The sequence below is a fragment of the Pongo pygmaeus genome, chromosome 9, assembly GCF_028885625.2.
Source record: "Pongo pygmaeus isolate AG05252 chromosome 9, NHGRI_mPonPyg2-v2.0_pri, whole genome shotgun sequence".
Lineage (NCBI taxonomy): Eukaryota > Metazoa > Chordata > Mammalia > Primates > Hominidae > Pongo > Pongo pygmaeus.
In genome coordinates, this window is record NC_072382.2 from 55,163,686 (window position 1) to 55,185,884 (window position 22,199).

Sequence of the window (22,199 nt, forward strand, 5' to 3'; positions counted from 1 at the left end):
TTATGCTTTTACATTTTTGACATATTGATCATGGTTGTTTTGTTTTGTTTTGAAACGAAGTCTCACTCTGTCACCCGAGCTGGAGTGCAGTGGAGTGATCTCAGCTCACTGCAAACTCCACCTCCCGGGTTCAAGCGATTCTTCTGCCTCAGCCTCCAGAGTAGCTGGGACTACAGGCGTGTACCACCATGCCCGGCTAATTTTTGTATTTTTAGTAGAGATGGGGTTTCACTATGTTGGCCAGGCTGGTCTCTAACTCTTGACCTCATGATCCACCAACCTCAGCCTTCCAAAGTGCTGGGATTATAAGCATGAGCCACCGTGCCTGGCCCATATTGATCATGTTAATTACAGTTTCTGGCTTAAAAATATGGAAATCACTCCACTAGATAAAGTCAATTCCTTTCAGTGATAACATTCTAGAACTATTTTTCTTTGAAATAAAATTTTAAACCAACAATATTTGGAGAATTCTTATTCTGAAAGATAATAATATTGTTATTAAATAATAATGATAAATTTCATGCACCTATAATATGCCTGGCATGCTGGATGTTTTAAATGGGAATAATAATATACACCTTTTAATATGTTGTTGAGAAACTTAAATGGGCTAATCCATGTAAGGCACTTGAAACAGTTCCTTATACCTATTAAAGAGGTCAGTCAATGGTGGCAACTAATAATGATGATGATATTTTCAACAATGATGACTAAAGTTCAAAATAACTTAATGCTGTTATCCTCAACTTCAAGGTAAAAAGTACAAATTCACAAATCTCTAGGTAGTAAGTGGAGATGCCAGGGCTCTAAATTAGGTCTGGCTAACTCCAAAGCCCATGTGCTTCTCACTATGTCATATATCCTCTCAGATAGTAAAACCTGGTGATGAAAAGTGAAAGAGGTAACCACTCTTTTGGACATTAGAGAGTAGAGGCATAGGCCTAGATGAGTTACATCCAGCCTCACTACTTATGACCTGTTAACTGGTGATTGCCTTAGTCAAAAATCAGAGCAAGAGTCTAACTGGCTGGAAATCTGAAACCTCTGACAGTTGACAACACTTCTATAACGGCTTGAGAGGCTTACAATAATCATTAAAACTAGTAGTGCTTGATGTTTTTCCTACCAAAGGGGTACTTTTAGGCATCACGTGTCTCTCTTCCAAAGGAGGAGCCTGGACTTCACTTCCCATGTCTGAATTGATCAATAATTAGATTAAATGGTCACATTTTCCTTCATTAGGAAGCTTGACTCAATGGCACATGTGCATCCTTTATCACACGTATTCCTTGTCTGTGTTTCTTTTCTCTTTATTTCCAGGAGACTTTAACTGTCCTTTTCTTTCCATATGCATCTGACAGCCTGGAACAAAGCCCTTCAAACAGTGTTGATTCTCCAATGCATATGTTTCTATTAAGCATGTGCCATGTCAAATCATGATGCCAGGAGTTGAGTAAATTGTATTTCAAGGACAGTGAAGGGCCGGTGAGACAAACTGACCTTCATGTCAAATCCACTTTGATTATGCCTAACCATTCTTCTCAAAAATGTGTTTTTTAAATTAATGGAGGCCTTTATTCAAGCAATATTCATTCCATGCCCACTTACCTTTCTGCACAAGTGAGTGAATAATCATTCACTCAATATTTATGGGGCCTCTACTCTGTGGGCTGCAGCACCACATAATTATCTGGAGACACTTCAAAAATGTTTAAGATATTCTCGCCCACAGGGAAATTACAATCCCTAAGGGGCAATAAACCACCTATGGCCTCAATCAAGGCAATCTTTGTTAAGTCAGATGTGAGCAGGAAAAAATGTCATAGTGTTTCAAAGAAGGATAAATCATTTCAAGATAACAAAAAACTATAATAGGTAGAAACTTGAGAGGAGCAGGACACAGATCCTAGTGGGAGAAATGGAATGCCAACCAAAGAAGAAGAAGAAAGAAGAAGGAGTAAATTTGGATAACCCCAAATAATCTGCTACAGATGTAATAACAGCAATAATTAACATTTGTTGAATACATACTATGTGCTAGGCACTTGGCTAAGTGTTTTACATACATTATCCCATTTAATCTTATAACAATTATATGAAGCTGAATTATTATCCCCATTTTACAGATGTGGCAACTGAAGTTAAAGGAAGGTAGTGAACTTGTGGAAGGTACACAGAGCCATAGTCCAACTGAGGGTGGAGTTCTTAATCACTGTCCTCTTCCACTGTCCTCCTAAGAACAACAAATTTTAAGCACCTAGCACATGTGCAGGCATTATACCAGACAATAGGAATATAGCAAAAAATACCATAAACATGCCCTCATTCGTCCTACATTCTAGCAGAGGGTGACCGTCTTTGAGCATTGGGTTACAAGGGTATATCATGATGGAGAGGGGCAAGGTGCTCTAGGAATGTATGCAGAGAAGAAACCTAACACAATGTTTTAAAGAAGAGATTTGAAGGATGAGTGAGGCTGGCTGGACAAAGAATAAGAATTCCAAATGCTTAGAGCAGCATGGGCCCATGATATGTACAAAGAAATTAATGAAAGAAAATGTAAATGTTGGGGTCACACTTTCTCCTCTGGTTGGAAGCAGCCTAAAATTTGGATGCCATGGTGGTCCTGTATCGGGTTCTGCTGCCATGAATGACCAGTAACACCAGTAAAATGATTTACTTTCATTAAATTCACTAGCCTAATCTGCATATAATAAGCTCTGCCTATTACACTGAGGCCCCCCACACTGCCACTGTCCAAATCCCACTCTATGTTGTTTACAATTTTCGAGGAATCATCACTGATTCTGCTTAATCTCTTGGTTTTGCAGCCAATGATGGACATACATCGTTATGATTCACTCCTGTAACTTCTTCCACAACAAGGAATAAATGGGTCACTGATAGTTCCTCAATCTCCTGCCCCTAAAGTATACCCCAGCAGGTCAGGCAGGTTACCTTTGAAATTATATACCTGGACAATCTAAAAGTGCACTCCAGAGTCCTCTATTCTAAAATCTTAGAACATCAATACCTCTCACATTCACTACTGCTTACCCAACCTTGAAATTCATATAAGGAGCAATGGTATAGTGAGGGCAGCATATTCCATGTGCCTCAGATGTACAATCAGGTCCACCCATGGACTGGTTAAGAAGGATATGGCCAAAAGGTCTTTTATGAGAACTGGATGCCTTTATGTACTCCACAACAGATACACATAACATAGGAGAAGCCTGGTTCCTTGAAAGTGAGTGTATTCCTTAAGCTTTTGTGGACAGAAGGTAGGGCCATCAGGACAGGCCTAATAGAGACTGAACTCCCAACTCTCACAGGTTCTAGCTTAGAAAGCAATTGGTTTCTTCTACAGTAGCCAACATTTAAGGGTCTTCCCTTAAGGTCTAAGGCAGCCTAGCCTTAGTGTCAGGTTTTCTCTCTGGGAAAATGTGCCTCCTTCTGGAAGCTTCATACACCTTGATCCTCTGTAGCACGTTTAGGGCCATGAATTCATGTACTCACTAAGACCGTCCTCTGTTCCCAGCCCCAAAAGTTGAGCATACAGCCCTGTCTTTCCAGTCCACTTTAGCCCATAGTTGCTGGGATTTTGATCAGATCTCAACTATCAATATGCAGAGGAACTGGTCCATCTGTGAACTGCCAGTTCCTCTATTTAGGCACTAGTTTACACTCTCATTAAGTGCCTTTTTCTCAGGTCTCTTTTCTTCTCAAATTCCCTGTAATCCTTTCTCTAAAACCATTTCAATTATAAATTCACCCGAAACAATGAGGAAGACTGGGTGGGGGGAAAATCATTTGATGCCAGGCCTCTTAGGGAGGGTTTAATTGAAGGGCATAAAATCTTTAACAGTACAAATAATCTCAACTAATTTCCATCCAGGCCAGATGAAAGGCAAGTGAGCCTGAATTAAAATTACAGATAAACACATTTGGAACAGATGTCGGAAAGAACTTTTTCCCAACACTAGAAGTCATAAACATGCAGCAAAATCCTCCAACGTCATTAGCAACATTGAAGATACAATTAGAGCTGACTATGAAGGGAATAAAACACTGAGGAGTATCTCAAGAATTTCGGGATGGGTCAAATGATGGGTCTGTTTTCCTGGAGTGGTCCTGAGAATGCATGGTCAATACTGTTGACTTTTTTTTTTTTTCATCCTTTAACTGAGAGCACCAGAAATTCATGAGCAATCTTTTTCTGCTGGGTCTATATTGATGCTTTTATTACTTCTTCCCAGGCAGGAGCCCAGATGTTATTCCAGTGCACACTCCCCTTCTCCACCTAATGGCCTCACACTTCAAGTGGGCAGGCTCCTGCTACAGCCATTACCTCAAGGTAAAGAGGAGGGTAAATGAATTTCATGTTGCCAGCACAAACTGTCCTGAGGTATCAGAGAAAAGCTGCAGTGGTGATTAAGGCTGTTCTGGGTGGTGCTGTTGTATGACTGAGACCGTGAGCCCCACAAACTACAAAGTGGCCTCTCCCTGCCAGTATCCATCACCTTGATTCCCTTTGCGTGTTTCTTCCCTACCAATTCTATAGTTCTTCTCCTACAGGTGTCCCAGCTGCTCCAACAGCCCTGTGGATTAAACCGCCTTTTACTTGGTTATGTTCATTTTTCCCTAAAGGACAAGGGAATTAGTTACAACATTTGACATGACACAAAATTTGAAGAGGCAAGGTATCTGAGCCCCTAGCTTGCAGAACAGTTTGTTGATACAGTGAACAACATAAGTCAGTCAGAACCTGTTCTTATTAACTTTAAAGTCTTAGGTTTAATTCAAACAAAGAAAAAAATCAAATGTAAAGATGTAGCCTGTATCTTTCATCTTGATTAGTCAATAAAGGGTGGGGTGGGGGACAGTAACCATATGAGAAAATTTGGTAAGACTCAGTTTAAAAAAATTAACTTCATAATCAAGCTAGCAAGCTATAACTTGAGGAAATAAGTTATAACTCAGAAAAATGGGTTTTAACCTTATTTCATATGTAAAATATATAAAGCCTATCAGCTAGTGCTGAAAATAATGTCATTCATTCATTAACATGACAATGACAGAAACATTCTATGTGGTTGGAACATATCTTCACCCCTACCTTGTCTCCTGTATTTAAATAACCAATTCATAAAATGTGATCATTAAAATAAATGTTATTTTTAAAAAGACTGGAGAGCCCTATGGATATTATATAATTAAGCAATTGAGATCAGAAGCAAAATCCACTCTCTGGAAGTTTTCTCAAATTCCCAGTCTAGGTCTCCCCAGGTAAGGTGACTCATCAGAGTCCTAAAGAGAATAAACCTTGGAAAACTTCAAGTTCTCCAGGCAGGCATGAGAAAGGTTTTGACTTAGACTTCTAAGGAATGATACCGTCAGAGGGTAATTTCTCTCAGACGAATGACCAGATGGTCACAGTGAGAGAGAGATGATAAATATGCTAATTGAAAGGCCTTCGGTGCAGGTATTGAAAGGCCACAGCCACTTTGGTTTTTGTAATCAATAACACCAGGGTGGCAGAAGCAGTACAGCTATAGCATACCACAGTGCTCATTCCCTAAAATACGCACTTCAGCTCATCTCGGTCCCACCTCTCTGCTTCCTTGCTGCCAACCAGTCTGTGGACAATCAGTCCACAAAGCAAACGATGCTGCCTTTCCATATGCAGGATACAAATCACTTTACATAGAAATTGATTGTTTCTCGCCTTTTCATTACTTTCTGTTTCAGAGAAGGGGAGAAGGGGAGGAGGCAAGAAGAACTGAATAATTTGCTTTAGAAGTCCGCTGGGCTTTCCAGGTCTTGTCAGAATAGTAATTGTCCAACCCCCTTCTCCTCTTGTGAGTCCGCTCCGAAATGCAGAGGAAAAGGCAAAAATCAAACAGAAGATAAAGAAGAAAAGTATTTCTCATAAAATTGTGAGAGACGATTATGTTACTTTTAAAGATGGAATTAAGAGATATGGAGCAAAATTCATGGGGGGCTTAGTTCAAGATGACAGACTCTTGAACTCATCTGTATTGCTCTTTGTTAATTGTCATTTAAATTGCAGGGTTTCATGAAAAAGAGACATCTCACTAAATATGCCTTTCATTTCCTGATTGCCTGATGGGAAGAGCAGGCCCTAGCATGTGGACAAGTGGGCTGGATGTTCTGGGATTCTCTCTGCTGTGGGTCAACAAGAAGGAAGCAGGTCATGATAGTAAATGTTTCTGAAAAGGGCCTCAGTCAACAATGCTGCCTCCTTTACTTCAGAGTCTGATTCTGAGATGGGAGTAATATAGAAGAAATCCAAATGGTTAATTCACCTACCTCCCGGGAAAAGACCCTCCCACCACCTTTTTTCTGAAGACATGCTCTAGTTCCTGTCCAAATGTAGAACAGTCAAAGAGCATAAAATAATTTTCTCACACACACATACCTCCGAAGAAAACAATTAGCTTCCAAGTAAAAGAGCTGGCTGTTTCCTGGCTGAGAAGGAACTGGGTATGAAAAAGAAAGCCCTCGATTTCATAGATGGGCGCTGCCTAAGATCAAATCTACGAAGTCTTCCTCCTGCCTCCCATTCTTCCCTCAAAGCTGAGTCAGGTTTGGTAAATGCCACGCTTGCTAGCAACAGGAACCTTGTATGTCTGCTTCTTGTCAATGAGATGTCACATCTCTCAGCATCTTCATTGGTAATGGACACATTCCAGACAATTGCTAACAGAAGCAGTGGCACCTGTTCTATTGCAAATTGGGTCAGGGTAATGAAATCCCTCATGAATTTCTGTGGCCTAATCAGTGATTCTGCTCTAATGAAACCATAAATCAGAAAGGATTTACATAAACTGAGTCTCACTTGGCACCCCAACAAATAGCAAGTGATGGATTTTGCATTAAATTATAAGACCTACCTAACCATTCTATCTAACCAATAAATGCATCACTCTGAAAATTCCACTCAATCTTTAGGTATTTCTAAAGCATACCAGTTGCAGATAATCTTATAGCCATGAAAGCAGATAAATCAAGGAAGATATTCTGATGTCATAGCCTATCACTAATTCTAGGGGCCATTTCTGGCTACCAACATACTAAATTTTCCTAAGAATTTTACCAAAGCCCAGAGCTCTCATGACCAAACACAGAAAGCCTAAGCTGAAAACATGCAATGGTGAAACATACAACATTTTCATATACCAGAAGGTGCTAAGGGAGGGGTCAACAATTACAGGCTGCCACCTGTTTTTGTAAATAAAGTTTCATTGGAACATGGTCACACCCATTTATATACCTATGATCTGTGTTGCTTTCTTGCTAACTTTCTTCTATTCGTTGTAACAGAAACCTCTTGTCGGCAAAGCCAAAAATATTTATTTTGTAACCCTTTATAAAGAATTTTTGCCACCCCTCTGCTACAGAAAAGATAGGAAAAAAAAGCAAAATATGAGGTTACCTGAGCTAAATTGCTATGCTGCAGGGACCTCCTTAACTCTGGAAGCTTCAAAGCTCAGAGTAAAAGGATATCACTTACTGGGTATTTGAGAATCTGAAGTATTTATGGTAGGTATAGTTTTAAAATAATACCTATGAGTTTAACTGGTTTTTTTTTTTTTTAAGATTTTGAACAAATCCTAGGTTCTCCTAATTCATCTAATTCTGCTTAGGTGAGAAGCTGCAGAGAGGAAGTGATACTTGAGCTGGGTTTTAAGACATAAGAATCAATTTAAGAGGCCGTGAAGGGAAAGGGGGAGGGAATATGAAGAGAATTTGGTTAATGGGTACAATAATACAGTTAGATAAAAGGAATTTATTGGATAGTACAGTAAGGTAATTATACTTAACAATAAACTATTGTCTTTTTCAAAATGGATAGAAGAATTGTAATGTTCCCAACACAAAGATCAATTTTGAGGTGATGGGTATCTCAATTACCCTGATTTGATTATTACACATTGTATACATGTATCAAAAGATCACATGTACACCCAAAATATGCACAACTATTATATAACAATTGAAAAATAAAAATAGGCTGGGCATGGTGGCTCATGCCTGTGCTCCCAACACCTTGCGAGGCCAAGACAGGAGAATTGCTTGAGGCCAGGAGTTCAAGGCCAGCCTGGGCAACATAGCAAGACCTAGTCTCTAAAAAAAAAAAAAAAAAAAAAAAAAAAAAAAAAAAAAATTAAAAATTAGTTGGGTGTGATAGTGTATGCCTGTAGTCCCAGCTACTTGGGAGGCTTAGGCAGGAGGATTGCTTGGGCCCGGGAGTTCAAGGTTACAGTGAGCTATGATCATACCACTGCACTCCAGCCTGAGCGACAGAGTGAGACTCTAACTCTAAACTAATAATAATAATAAATAAAAATTTAAATAAGGAATAAATTTAGGGATGAAGGAAATTCCACAAAGATGAAGCAAAACCATTTCTGCCAAATAATTAATTAGCAACCAAGTGTTATTTATCTGATGCATTTTTCCTTGCAGGGAGTAAAAATATTGCATAACAATCTAACCTATGAGTAAGGATTCACCATACATCATTCTCTACCAGAGTATGGGAACTGGCCCAACAGACGGAGCTGAAAAGAATGCTTCCCAATCTCACTCATGAGAAAAATGTAATAATGATGATAATGGTTATTATTATAAGAACTATCATTAGCATTATTATAGGAACTATCATTTATTGAACATTTGTCACATGCTAGGCATGATGGTAGGTGCTTACACATTATCCCATTTAATCTTCACAGCAGTCTTACAAAGTAGATACTATTATTATCCTCATTTTACAATTGAGGAGACTATGACTGAGAGGTAAATAAGATATGCAACTTTTTAAGGAGCAGTGCGCAGAGTTTTGGACCCATGTTATTACCATCATACTATTCATTAAACTCTCATGCCCCCCAAGGCCAGCCCTAGCCTCACACCAAGCATGGCCCACCACCAAGCCCACTTACCTCTACAGACACGGCAGCACTGATTCTCAGGAAGAATGTGATCCTTTTCTGAGCAGTTCAAAGGAGGACACATTTCTGTAATTTTTACTAAAACTCCACCCTGGAAGCCAAATATTAAGGAAAGAAAAAGATGTTCACATTTTTAGTCAATGGAACAAACTTATAACGTTCTTTGTTAATAGCCTGCAGTGATAACAACATACAATAATTAATACTCGCAGGGATTCCACTAAAAACGATAATGCCACAAACTAAATTAATGAGACCCCTGGAATATAAGGTAAATTTCCCTTTCTATATCCTAAAAGCCTCAAATTCAACAGTTTTGAAGTATCTTCTATGGAGCAGAAGGATTCTAATGGCAATGCACTGATAAAAGTTTAACAATCGACTCTTGGTCAGGTGGGTCCTAATTTATAACATTTCCTAATTTCTGACGTAAATACTCCAGTGATGGCTGATTTTGAGCTACTAACACGGTATCGCTGAAAGCAATGTTGGGAAGTTATGTATAATTGAGCTTATGTGAGCTCTGGCATGCCCCTGGATAACAGGCATTGTGAACCCAATGATAGACAGCATATCTTCCTTGCTCTTAATGAGTTCTCAGTTTGGATGCAGGGGGGAATAAAGCCTCATAAACTAGAAACCATAAAACATACAGCACAGTAAGTCTAAAAATGTGCTCTAATAAAAGTATTATAATGTGTCATAGAATAATAATTAATTCTGCTCAGGTGGGGAGAAATTATGAAGATGCCACGTTTGGGGGAACTTGATTAGTGGAATAAAGGAAGAAGGGACTTTCCTGGCAAAGAGCAGAAAAGAGCCAAGGCATGTAGACAGGAATGAACTGAAAGAGGATCAGTTAGCTGAGCACCAGATTTTCCCTAGATATAAAATCACTTACAATAACGTGTGTAATATTCAGAAGGTGAATCTTTATGACCTTACTTCATCCAAGGTCTTTTTGGTTGACATTACTAGCATCTGTATTTAGTTTGATGCCAATTTGTAAAAATTATTCCATTAATTACTATTTTTTTAAAAATGCTGAGAGTTCCTTATTTTATCTAAAACATTTACTTTTTCTCTCCCATTTTTAAGGGGATGCTTAAGTCAACCAAGAAGCAAGCTCAAGAAGAGGCGTCTCATTTAAGGCCAAAAGGTAGTTCCCAACACAGGTGGAAGAATAGGATGAAGGTGTGTGGTCAAGAAGGGTGCAGGAGAGACTGAGTTTTCCATCCTCATGAGACTGTTATCCCAGTGGTTCCACACTTCTCTGGTTTGACAAGAACTCCCACTATATCAGGAATACCCATTCTTAAATTGAAACAGTAACATAATTGTATATGTCAAATATAAATTTCCAACTGCTCATCTTTTGGATTATTTGCACCATGGCTTCCTCTCCTTTCTCAGAATTTCCAGTCCAGACAGGCCAGCCTCTGGCATTGTTAGTCTTGTCTTTTCTTCTCCTTTTATCTTTATTCCCAATCTTTCCCAAGGTAACTCTTAATTTTCTCCTGACTATCTTAGAATTGTCCCTAAGACCTGAGAATTGATCCTGCTACTCACTCTGCCCCACTTTGCAACTGCACTTCATTTTTACTCCTCAATCCAGACCATGATGGGTGGTATCTAACCTCAAAAATTAGCTCCAGTCCTAAGGCAAGTGTCCCTACCTGATGTGCCTTACTTTCTACAACAGGGAATCAAATCAGTTATTACCAATCAATGGAAGTTAGTAACCTTACTATCAGCAGCTAAATGTAGACGAAATCACAATGCTGAATTACTTACCATTATTGCCTCTAAGTCTATCTTTCAATATTAATATATTTATTCATGATCTGCTGCCTCCTAGCATAAATAAGAGTGGCTGACACTGTTGAATCCTTTTGTCAGTTCTATGTGCGCACCTCTAGGTTTATCAATGCTTTGCTGCAACTGGCTCACCTCTGTCACTCTCAGAGCACTGCCCTTGGGCACTGGAGCCATTTTGCCAATGCAGAGAGCCGGAAGTTACATGCAAGTTCTACAACTCCCATGCGTATGACCCAAAGCCAGTGAATGAATGGTATGGGATATTCTTTACCTTGAAGAGAGACAATCTCTAGGGTAGAATGTATGCTCCAGAGCCCATGGTGGGATCACGGTATGCCTGACCTTTCATCTAAAATTGTACCTCTGCTCAGTTTCTTCTCCTTCTCCATCTGGCATCCCCCACACCCTCGCTGGTTTCTCCTGGGGGCACTACCTTAATAAATCGCTTGTACTGAAATCCTTAGCTCAGGGTCTGCTTCTGGGAGAACCCAAACTAAGACAATTAAAATAAATTTCACTCTTGCTGTCAAAAATCAAACTGTTAAAAGATTATCTCTAGGTGGTGAGATTCGGGAGTGTTTCCCATTTTCTTCCTTACATTTTTCCCTCTATATTCCAAATTGTGTAAGTATATATTTTTGTAAAAACAAAATATTAGAAATGCTACAGAAGATTTTTAAAAAATAATCATTCACAAATCTTCTATTTTTATAAAAAGGGTTTGCTTTGCTGATTAAATCAGTCAACAATTCTAATCAACCTTTAACATATTTAATGAGTAAGATCATAATCCCAAATGTTTAAATGGAGACAAACCTTTTTGCATGAATTTGAAAATAATATGAACTGTGATTACCATTGCATAAGTGCCACCAAATCCATTTAGTCCAGCTACATAATTAGGCACAAACCTTTTATAGCTTTATTTTCAAAACTATCTCTAGTAAGAAGTACCTGATAATTAACATTTTAAGTCTTTCTGATTATGGTATGTTATTTTACGACCCCTGGAGTTCTGCGTTGGTGGAAAAATACAATTCCTTTTTTCTTTCTCATTTAGAGTGGCTGTCTCCATGTCATTGGTCAAATACATACACTTTCAAGCTCTGTACTAATCATTGTGCACTAACCTGAATTTCTAACAACATATAAAACTTACAACTTCGAGTCAAAAATTGTTGCTAGGATAAAGAAATTCTGCAGTAAAGCAATAATTGGGCAAAATTAATAAGACTGCTAGGAGAGTTTATTCATGTTGATTTTTTTAAAAAATTATGTTAATTTCTGGAAACACTTGGTGAAAATATTTGAAACAAGAGCTTGTTTTTTGACTAATTGGTGTTGCTGAAGCTTTAAAATGATCCCAGGAGAGTGAAAATGGATGGATCTCCAGGCATCCTTTTGTCAACTGAATGACAGAATATCAAAAATTGTTTTAGCAATTATTTCCTCAATCCTCCCAAGGATAATACTTTCATAATACCATTTTAGATGCCTAAGAGGAAGTTTAATTTATTGCATACAACAGATTCCATAGAGCATTAGTGCTTACATCTTGAGAAAAGCTGCCTGGGAGAAATAAGAGGCCCTTTGATCCTATACCCATTACCCTCACTCTCTGCTGACAATATCCATTAAATATGTCCCAAAGCTCTTCCATGGCCTTTTATAAATGCTACCTTTATCAAGGGAATCAATGGGCCATAGCCTGACCAATCTGATATTCTCAGATAGACTGAAAAGTGATCAATCGATCCTTCTCAATCTACCCCTCTAAAATTCAGAAATGAGAATTATTTCCAAGTCAGTCTAACAATATCAGGAGTGGCAGTAGAGAGGCTAAGAGAGGAGGCTGTGGGGCCAAACCACACAGGTTCTGATCCCAGCTGGCTCACTCACTACCTATGTGTGTGGCCTTGTTCTTCTGTGCCTTGATTTTCACATCTGGGTATTACCTTCTGCACAGAATTATTATGAGGTTTCCGTGAGATAAATATGGTTTTTCTTTTTTGAAATGGGGTCTTGTTCTGTCACTAGGCTGAAGTGCAGTGGCGCGATCTCAGCTCACTGCCACCTCCGCCTCCCGGGTTCAAGCAATTCCCCTGCCTCAGCCTCCCAAGTAGCTGGGATTACAGACATGCGCCACCATGCCCGGCTAATTTTTTGTATTTTAGTAGAGACGGGGTTTCACCATGTTGGCCAAGATGGTCTCAATCTCTCCTGACTTCATGATCCACCCACCTCAGCCTCCCAAAGTGCTGACCCCCACGCCCGGCCGAGATAAATATGTTTTCGATGCTTTAAATTGTGCCTGGAAATCAATAAGTGCTCAAAAAATAATAAAAATTATTGTCAATAACTCTTTCTTGTATACAAAGTAACTAGTAAATAACTATAGAAAGACAATAAATGGGAAAATAACTTTTTTGCACAGAATAAAATTATTCACATGCTCTCACACATGCACACACACACTACTTGTGCAAGAGAATAATCTGTCTGCCCCAACTTCTTTCTAAATTATACATTAAAAAAAAAAAACAGTAAAAGATGAACCCAAGTGTGTAGAGCAACTGCAATGTGCCAGTAACAGTAGTAAGTGGTATTTAAATAAGCTGGCATTCAAATCCATGCCCATATCTTCTAAAGGTCTCAAATGGTGTCTGCCTGGCTCTTCTTTGATAATAGACATCGAAACACAATAGTGACCCTTGCTAGAGTCACCCACAGCTTCCATTCAAAATGGAAAAGGATTTGCTAATTTTAAGTGTTATGGCTGATTCTGGGACCATCACCACAGTGAGCAAAATTGCCTTTAATCATCCCAGCTTTCCCTGAAGTCGAAGACAAAAGCAAGGATTTTAGAATCCAACTGTTTTCCCTTCCTAGAAGTAAAACAATGTTCAGAAAGCATGGTATCGGTCTTAAATTCAAGGAGGACATGTACGGTCATATGGAATAACAAAAATAGCTCACATTTATTGAGGATGGTCTTTGTGGTAAGCACTCTACTAAGTTCTCCATGTGTTTTATCCCATTTAATCCACACAACATCCTTGTGTGATAATATGCCAGCTATAGGTTATTGACCACCCCACCTGCTCCCCTACTCCCAGCCCTGGGAGCTTCCTTGTCAATTAAGAGATCATTAAAGCCCTTGTTATCACACCATCCTTGCCCCTGCCACAGAGTGGAGAGCCCCTACACCCAGTACCCACTGATGCAGACAGACCATCACACCTGCATGCCCACCAGACCACCTGGACTCATGGAATCTCTGGCAATTCCCACAGCAGCCAAGAGGGCAAGAATGGGAATCAAAATAGGGAGGTTCAAGGAAGCTAACCTTTAGGGTACAGTCTGGCCAATGAGAGACAGAATATAGGGAATGTCTTTCCTTCCCAGGCCTCCATAAAGAACAAAATTCAAGCTCTTCTTTTATTAGTATCTCCTTGAGTGCTTCTGCAAGTCTCCAAACGCTTCATTATTTTCAATCTTTAAAACACATTCCTGTCTTTTTTCCCAGAGGTGTGATGAAAAGAAAATGAAACAATGTAAGTAAGAGCACTTGCGAGGATGGTCTTTTCTGAGACACAGTGATTTCTGTCACCTTCTCAGGAGATGCCCCACAAAGCTAGCTGTGCTTTGTTGTGGGGTTCTGACTTTTCTGTGATGCACTATCTTGTACTTGCTCTCCTGCCTTTCCTGCCATACTTCCTTCTGTCTGTGCCTCACTCTTGCATTCCTAGGACTATACCTTTCCCCTTCCTCTATCCACTCCCATGACCACCAAAGAATAAATAAAGCATTAACACAAATACCTAGGCCTCGCATTCTATTTTCTAGAAATCAGGATCAGATAGGTAAGATGTGTTGCTATTCTGACTAGTGTGTCCCAGGTAATGTTAGGCAGAACAGGAATAGGTTTGATAATTCAGCACAAGGCACTAGGCAAAATGTTCCACATTCCTCCAGAGCTGGTGATTATGCCTGTAATTGTCTTCCATTATGTTGCAGTGGGAATGGTGAGGAGATATGCAGGAGGAAGTAATAATCTAAAGTTATGTTCTCCAACCCAGCTCTTACTGGAACCCAGTGGGGGAAAAGAACACAAGGAACTCTGAACTTTACTAACAACTAGGTAAAATTTCAAGGTTTAAACCCAGATCCACCTGACTGCAGATTTTGACCTTTCAACCACAGTGCTATATTGTAAAAGTAATTAGACTCACCCTCTTATCCCCCAGAGGAAAGAAGTAAAGCCACTGGACAGAACTTACAGGGGGGTAGATTTTCACCCAATTAAAGGAGTTCTCTGATTCCTAATGTTTTCCAGCAATGGAAATCCACTAACCTATTAGTTTAGTAACTTCCCATTATGATATGTTGGAGGTGGGTTTTGTTTTGTTTTGTTTTACTTTTTTTTTGAGATGGCATCTCACTCTGTCACCCAGGCTGTAGTGCAGTGGCGCAATCTCAGCTCACTGCAACCTCCGCCTCCCGGGTTCAAGCAATTCTCCTGCCTCTGCCTCCTGAGTAGCTGGGATTACAGGCATGCACCACCATGCCCAGCTAATTTTTGTATTTTTGGGAGAGACAGAGTTTCACCATGTTGCCCAGACTGGTCTTGAACTCCTGACCTCAGGTCATCTGCCCACCTCAGCCTCTCAAAGTGCTGGGATTACAGGCATAAGCCACCATGCCTGGCTGGAGGTGGGTATTTTTAAGTAGAAAATTATATCACAAAGTCTTATTATGACAGCTGGTCTCCAAAGATGCCGGTCTACCTAATGAATCATGCCTCCTGGTATTCATGCCCTTGTATTGTCTGCCTCTACAATAAATCTGGCCTGGGCCTGTATAGCCTTTAGAATGTAGAAGAAATGATGTTTCAGTTTCAGAGACCAGGTTATAAGAAATAATGGCGCTTTCACCTTGGTCTTTGGAAAGCTTATTCTGGGAGAAGCTGGCCAGCATATGAGAAATTCCTGGGACTACTATGGTATAAAGAAGCCCAAGGGGCCTGGTGCAGTGGCTCACACCTGTAATCCCACCATTTTGGGAGACCGAGGCAGGTGGATCACGAGATTAGGAGTTCAAGACCAGCCTGGCCAACAACCCGTCTCTACTAAAAATACAAAAATTAGCTGGGTGTGGTGGCGCAGCTGTAATTCCAGCTACTCAAGAGGCTAAGGCAGAAGAATTGCTTGAACCTGGGAGGCAGAGGTTGCAGTGAGCCGAGATTGTGCTACTGCACTCCAGCCTGGGAGACAGAGCGAGACCCAGTCTCAGAAAAAAAAAAGAAGCCCAAGGTAGCTATGTCTAGGGGTTGCAGAGAACAAGGCACACTCACACACATACAGAGAGAGAGAGAGAGAGAGAGAGGGAGGGACAGAGGGAGGGAGGAAGGGAGGGAGAGAGAGAGCGATCACATCAGACAGAGACACAGAGAGAAGTCTCTTTCTATTCATCTTTGTTGAGGTGCTAGACAGAAAAGTAAAGAAGCCATCTTTGATAGCCAGCCATGTCGAACCTTCATAGGATTCTACCTCCAGCAGCCGCCAGATTGCAATTGCATGTGAGAACCCAAGTGAGAATCATTAAGCTGAGCCCATTCAACCCATGCAACCATGAGAAATAATCATAAAATACAGAAATAATCCTAAAATACTAAGTTTTAGAGAGTTTGTGTAGATAGCCAAATACAATCAAACTCAACTTGCCTAAACCTGGCCCCATTTGCTCGTCACTCCCTCCTCACCCACAAAACATGTTCCTCCTCCTGAATGTTCCTCTTCCTGCACCAGTATCTCGTCATCACCTAACGAAGAGAGGATTTATCACATTTTGGCTTCTTCTGATCCAGTCTCCCTTCCCATGAGTACCACAGTGTTCTCTTGGGGAATGTTTTCTCCATTGCATGCTGTCTTAATGGGGTGATAATTCCAGGTAACTGGCTCCTTACACAGAGGATAAAGGGGTCGAATTCTTCCCCATCCTGAACAATCAGAGCTTGGACATATGATCCAAACTTTGCTAATCATATGTCCCTTCTCCGGACTTTAAATCTTGTATAAGTGACTCCAGGACAGTAGAAATGATTGAAAGTCACTCATCACAGCAGCAATGTGCTTGCCAGGATCCCCGCTACTAGGCCATTGCTATGGTTTCTGCTTCCTAACTTCTGGGACTCTTTGGTCTCCATCTAGTATCAAGCCTGGTCTGGCCTTCTGAGGATTCTGTGAGTCCCCCAATATCATTTCAATAACATTGTCATTTTTACCTACGTTAGCCAGGGGAGGTTTTGGCTACTTGGGAAAACAGAAACTGGTATTCCCTGCAACTCTACCAGGAACCTGGACATCATCTGGGTTTCTCCTCTCCATCATATTAGCCTTCCCCAAACCCAATCACTCGTGTCCTTTCTATTCCATTTTTTAAACAGCTCTCGAATCTCTTTTCCTGTACATCTTCACTATCACTGCCTTCAATCATAACCTTAGGTCATTTCTTACAATTATTCAAATTAATCTGGTGCTCCTCCAATCACTCCTCCCATTGCAATCACAGTGACCTTTGGAAGTGCACAGCTGCTCGTGACACACACACACACAGAGAGAGAGAGGAGAGCTTCAATGAACTCTCATCTCTATTAAGATCAAGTCCAAACTAGGTCCATTGTCACCTGTTCTGTCTAACTGTCCAGGTTCATCTCTCATCACTCTCCCACATGAGCTCTAGAACTTCACCCAAGTCAAATTATTTGCAGGCCCCTAAGTAAAACCTGCTCCCTTTATTGCTTTAGGCATTTATAAGTGCAATTCCTTCTGTTTGGAACGTGCCTTCTCCCTCATCTACCTAGGAAGCAATTATTGGTTAAGTAATCACTCACCCAAATACCTGCATGGCTGGCTCCCACACCTTACCCAGGGCTTTGTTCCAAAATTACATCTCAGAGAGATCTTCTCAGTCCACCCATCCCCAACTCAGACCTCTTTATTCCTTCAGCCTACTTCATACTTTTATAGAATTTGCCATTATATTATATGTTTGTTTAATTCTTACTGTCTATCTCCCTCACTAGACTGCAAGTTCTATAAAGACAGTGACTTTGTTTTGTTCACAGTTGTATATCCAGAACCTACTATAATGCTGTCATACAGCATTTGCTTAATGCATATTTGTCAAATGATTATTGAATGAGATCTATGATTTTATACATCTTATTTCAAGTAATGCATGGGAGGGGCAGGCAGGAGGAAGAGGCATTTTTAACAGTATATCAGCCCTCCGGGAGTAGAGTTAGTATTATCACTACTAGCATTACAGACTGATTCCCCTAATACCAACACAAAACCCTTTCGCAGGGCCACCCACCAGCCTCCCTAACTAATAATAGCTGTTAGTTCTTTCTCCTCTCACATCCTTGCCTTAATAGCTTCTTCCAAGGCTACCTGATCCACAGCTGACCACAAGCTAACCACATAAATGACCTGGCTGGATCCTCGCCATCCTGTACTTCAGCCCACCGCAGAGAGTTCCACCCCTCAGGGCCCTATCCAGGCCAATATGCTCCACTCAAGAACCTCATCTAAAGCCCACACATCTATCTATTCATTTTCCAGAAGTGATAGGGACCATAAAATTAACACTTACTCGGCATTCCCGACAGCTCTTGGTTAAAATCCGCTGGCCTTCTGCGAGGACTTTTCCTCCATAGATACATTTTGCTGTAATAAAACATAAAAATGGGTCAGACAGTCCTGCTGTGCCACAAAATGACCTCAGAGGTACTTTCTAACTCCAATAGATTCCACAGAAACCTAGATTCTCTGCTTCTGAGCAATACAAATCTCTTTGTCTCAAGTGAAAGGAATTGTGTGGAGGATAACCCTTAAATCTCCCAGGCAGGCCTCATCATGATTGTGTTTGCCCGGCCTTTACAGCCAGGATATACAATTATTTCAATGTTACAGTTGCCAAAGGAACTAGAGAATGAATTGATGTAGTAAGAAGCTAAAAGAAAGAACTGGTGGCAATCGCTGTGGAGTACAATTAGCAGTAGCTTTGAATCAGACACTTCAGCTAAAACAAACAACTGGGTGAAAGGGGACTCACATATATTCCATTCCTCAGAACCTCAGCCACAATGGAGAAGGACACCATTTCTTCTTCCTTGTGATCATGGGAGTGGGCGTGAGAAATACACATGTGAGACAAGTGAGAAATACAAGGAAAGCCTGTAAAGTGCTAGATCAATGCACTAGAGAGAATGCCTTTGGAAAGGTGAGTTTAAAAGGCTGCCAGGAAGGGCAGGGGAGTGAACTTGCAGAAAATTTCAAAGAGAAACATAAATGGAGCTCCTACCACTCAATTTAGATTGCACTGAAACTCATTTCTGGACTTAACTGGCTGACTCACTTTTAAGCAAGTACAGCATATGTCAATTTGATATGATCCTAATATAACACCACCAAATTCTCCATACACTTCAACAGGAAAAAAGAAGCAAGTATCTGGTCACTCCCTCTCCTGCCCTGATGAGGACCCTTCTAGCCCCAGCTCTAGGAGGAACAGAAGCAATGATATGCACTCTAAGAGATCTCCCACTAATTCAGTGTTGGTCTTCTAGAACCACCTCACCTTTCAGAGCCTCTATATCTGTATCTGTTGAAAATGGGCTGATTAAATCTGGTGGTTCCCTAGTTATAAAATCCTCTGATTCTCATGGGATGCTCAGTTACTCTTCATTCCAATAATATTTTAGTGTTACCAAAGGGCAGGCAACATGCCAACTGGTAATATAATGTTGCAAGAACCAAAGCTCTTTTCTCATGGAGCTTACAATTAGGGAAATAGTAATTACATAATAACATCAGTGAATGTATAATTACTAAGTGAGGCAAATGCTATGTTTGCAGATAAAGAACCCAGACCCCTTTCGATGTTGAGGGGCAAGATCTGAAAGGCAAAGGGGATGACCAGGTGAGAAATGGGGCTTTCATTCCTCCCTTCCAATAAAATAAAATAAAAAAATAGTAGTCATCTAGTCCATTTTAGCCACAGGAAGAAGAAAGTCCAGGAACATGCTTTACTTAACATCATACCCTGTAGTGGATGCTGTGGTATATGGAGATCTACTTCCATGAGCAAAGGATGCATTCTTACAACTGCTGTGACAGTTGGCAACTAACAGCTCTCCCCTGAATGGAGATCTAAAACTTATGTAGGGCTGTAGAGAGCCACCTTGCCCAAGGTGAAGTTCTCTTGGTGGGCGAACATGGTACACAGTCCTGGCCCCCTTTCTCCAACTGAGGACAATTCTGAAGGGCCATTCCAGCTCCAAAGCTCCCTGTAGGAATGAGTTCGGCATTTGTCGTAACCACTGCAGCTCAACTTCTCCTTCTGCCCAATTCTTCGTCCTTCACCACTTCACTCCTGTCCCAGAATTGATCCTGAGAGCACTTCCTAATAAAAGTACGTGTAAATCTCTATTTCAGAGTCTGTTTCCCCTCAGAACCTGACCTGCAGCAACCTCACTCCCCACCCAAATATGTTCCACTCCTGTATTCTCCTCTCAGTGAATGGCAATGGCACGGGTATCCACCCCAGCTCCCACACCCCAGTGCCTGGCATCCTTCTAATCTCTCCCTCTGACACAACTCCATGTCCAATCAGTGTCCAAATCCTATCAGTGTCCCCTTCTTAAGTTTCTCAAGTCAACCTCCTCCTCTCCATTCCTCACCCTCTGCCCCCAGACACTGTCTTTGTTCAGGCTGTCGTCATCCCTCTTCTTCAGTACCACCACAACTTCCTAGCTCTCCCATGTTCTAGTCTCAATCTTCACCAGTCCTTCCCCATATAACAGTCAGACACATATTTTTTAAGTGCAAACATGAGGCCCTGCTTAAAATCAGGGTCCCTAAAGCTCTCAGAATAAAGTCCAAAATCCTTAGTTCAGCAAACAAGGCCATTCATGAGGTTTCTTATCTCCCAAGGTCCATAGCCCACCATTTCCTGTGATTTCATTCACCCTCCAAAACATTCACACCTCCACATATGTTCTAGCCACGCTTTCTCTCTCACTTCCGGGTCTTACACATACCGTTCTCTTTCTCAGAAACACCTGCAGAGCACCCCATCCACCTTCCACTGGCAACCTCCCACCCTATACACCCATGAGCTTTCGCTTAGGGCTGACTTCCCTCAGAACTTGTTCTTAGCCTTTAACACTGGTTAATCATCCTCACTTTTTTATTCTATTGTACTTTGGACCTAATCCCAACAGAATATATACCACATGACATCCTAATTTCCCATTTAATTGTACACCCCACCATGTCCCTGCTGCTAATTGCAACCCCCATGAGGGTAGGGACAATGTCTATAATTTTATCTCCAGCCCCAAGCCCCATGCCTTAGGATTTATTGTGAGTAATAATAAATCATTTTCCAATTAATGAGCCTCTAGTAGGTGTCAAAAAACAGTCAAATTTCTTGATCCACAGATAAGAGTTATTTCTGGCATTCAATACAACTTCAAACATTAAAAGTAGAGACCAAAAAAAACGGAGAATTAATATAATTGTCTAGATAGGTCCTTTCCTCCCTTCAGTAAACAAAAATCTATCCCTGATCATCTTTTATGCCTCAATTTTGTAGATAAATCAGTTGATCATGACTCGTTGGTCCTAATGAGAGCTGGATTTCCCAGTATACTCGCATGGGGAGACCACACCTCGAAGGTCTGGAATTCCTGTCTAATAAATTCCCACACTCCCAAACGTGGCTGCTGCCAACTTGGCAAGGCAGCTTGTTCCAAAGTGACAGTTCTGCTAAGTGCACTGTTGTCAAATCTGCCATCTGCTTCTTGGCCCAAGCTGTGAAGCAAAGAAATAGACATTTTTTTCTTCCTTTGCCCCTTGCCACTCCCACAATGGTATTAACACATTTGATCCCCTGCCTTAAGGCACTTGTCCGAATCCTCTCTTCCCCTTTGACAGGCTCATCCCAGAATTCTTAATCTGGAGATTAAAATGCCTCATTGTTTACATCCACACCACACATGGAGACACATCCACACCTCGAATCCACCAGTCTCTTATAAAAATTAAATGTCCACTGAACTTTATGTGCTCACATAGCAGGGTGCTTTGGTGCTGGTGAATGAGATCAACATATTACTGCATGCCTCAACCATCTGCAATTTGGCACTAGTGCAGAATGTATGTATCTATGAAATTATCTTAGGATGACTTTCAGGATCACCACTGGAGGTCACAAGAATTTCTCCTGTTTTCTCATACTCATCCTCACTTCTCTGACAACAGCCCTCTTTCCCTGCCACTGCATTCCTATGCCTAACATCAGCTCTTATTATCCAACCTCTTGATCTAT

The 22,199-nt window shown here is 40.8% G+C and overlaps 1 protein-coding gene across 1 annotated transcript in view; it reads right to left on the minus strand.

Moving 5' to 3' along the window:
- The window catches only part of LOC129008626 (protein kinase C-binding protein NELL1-like), a 462,105-nt gene that overhangs the window by 162,069 nt on the left and 277,837 nt on the right, over positions 1 to 22,199 (minus strand). Inside the window, exons 10-11 of the mRNA XM_054441007.2 lie at positions 18,459 to 18,532; positions 8,976 to 9,075 (exon numbers count right to left, since the gene is read on the minus strand). Coding sequence (XP_054296982.2) covers positions 8,976 to 9,075; positions 18,459 to 18,532 — 174 coding nt within the window. The remainder of the gene's footprint in view (positions 1 to 8,975; positions 9,076 to 18,458; positions 18,533 to 22,199) is intronic.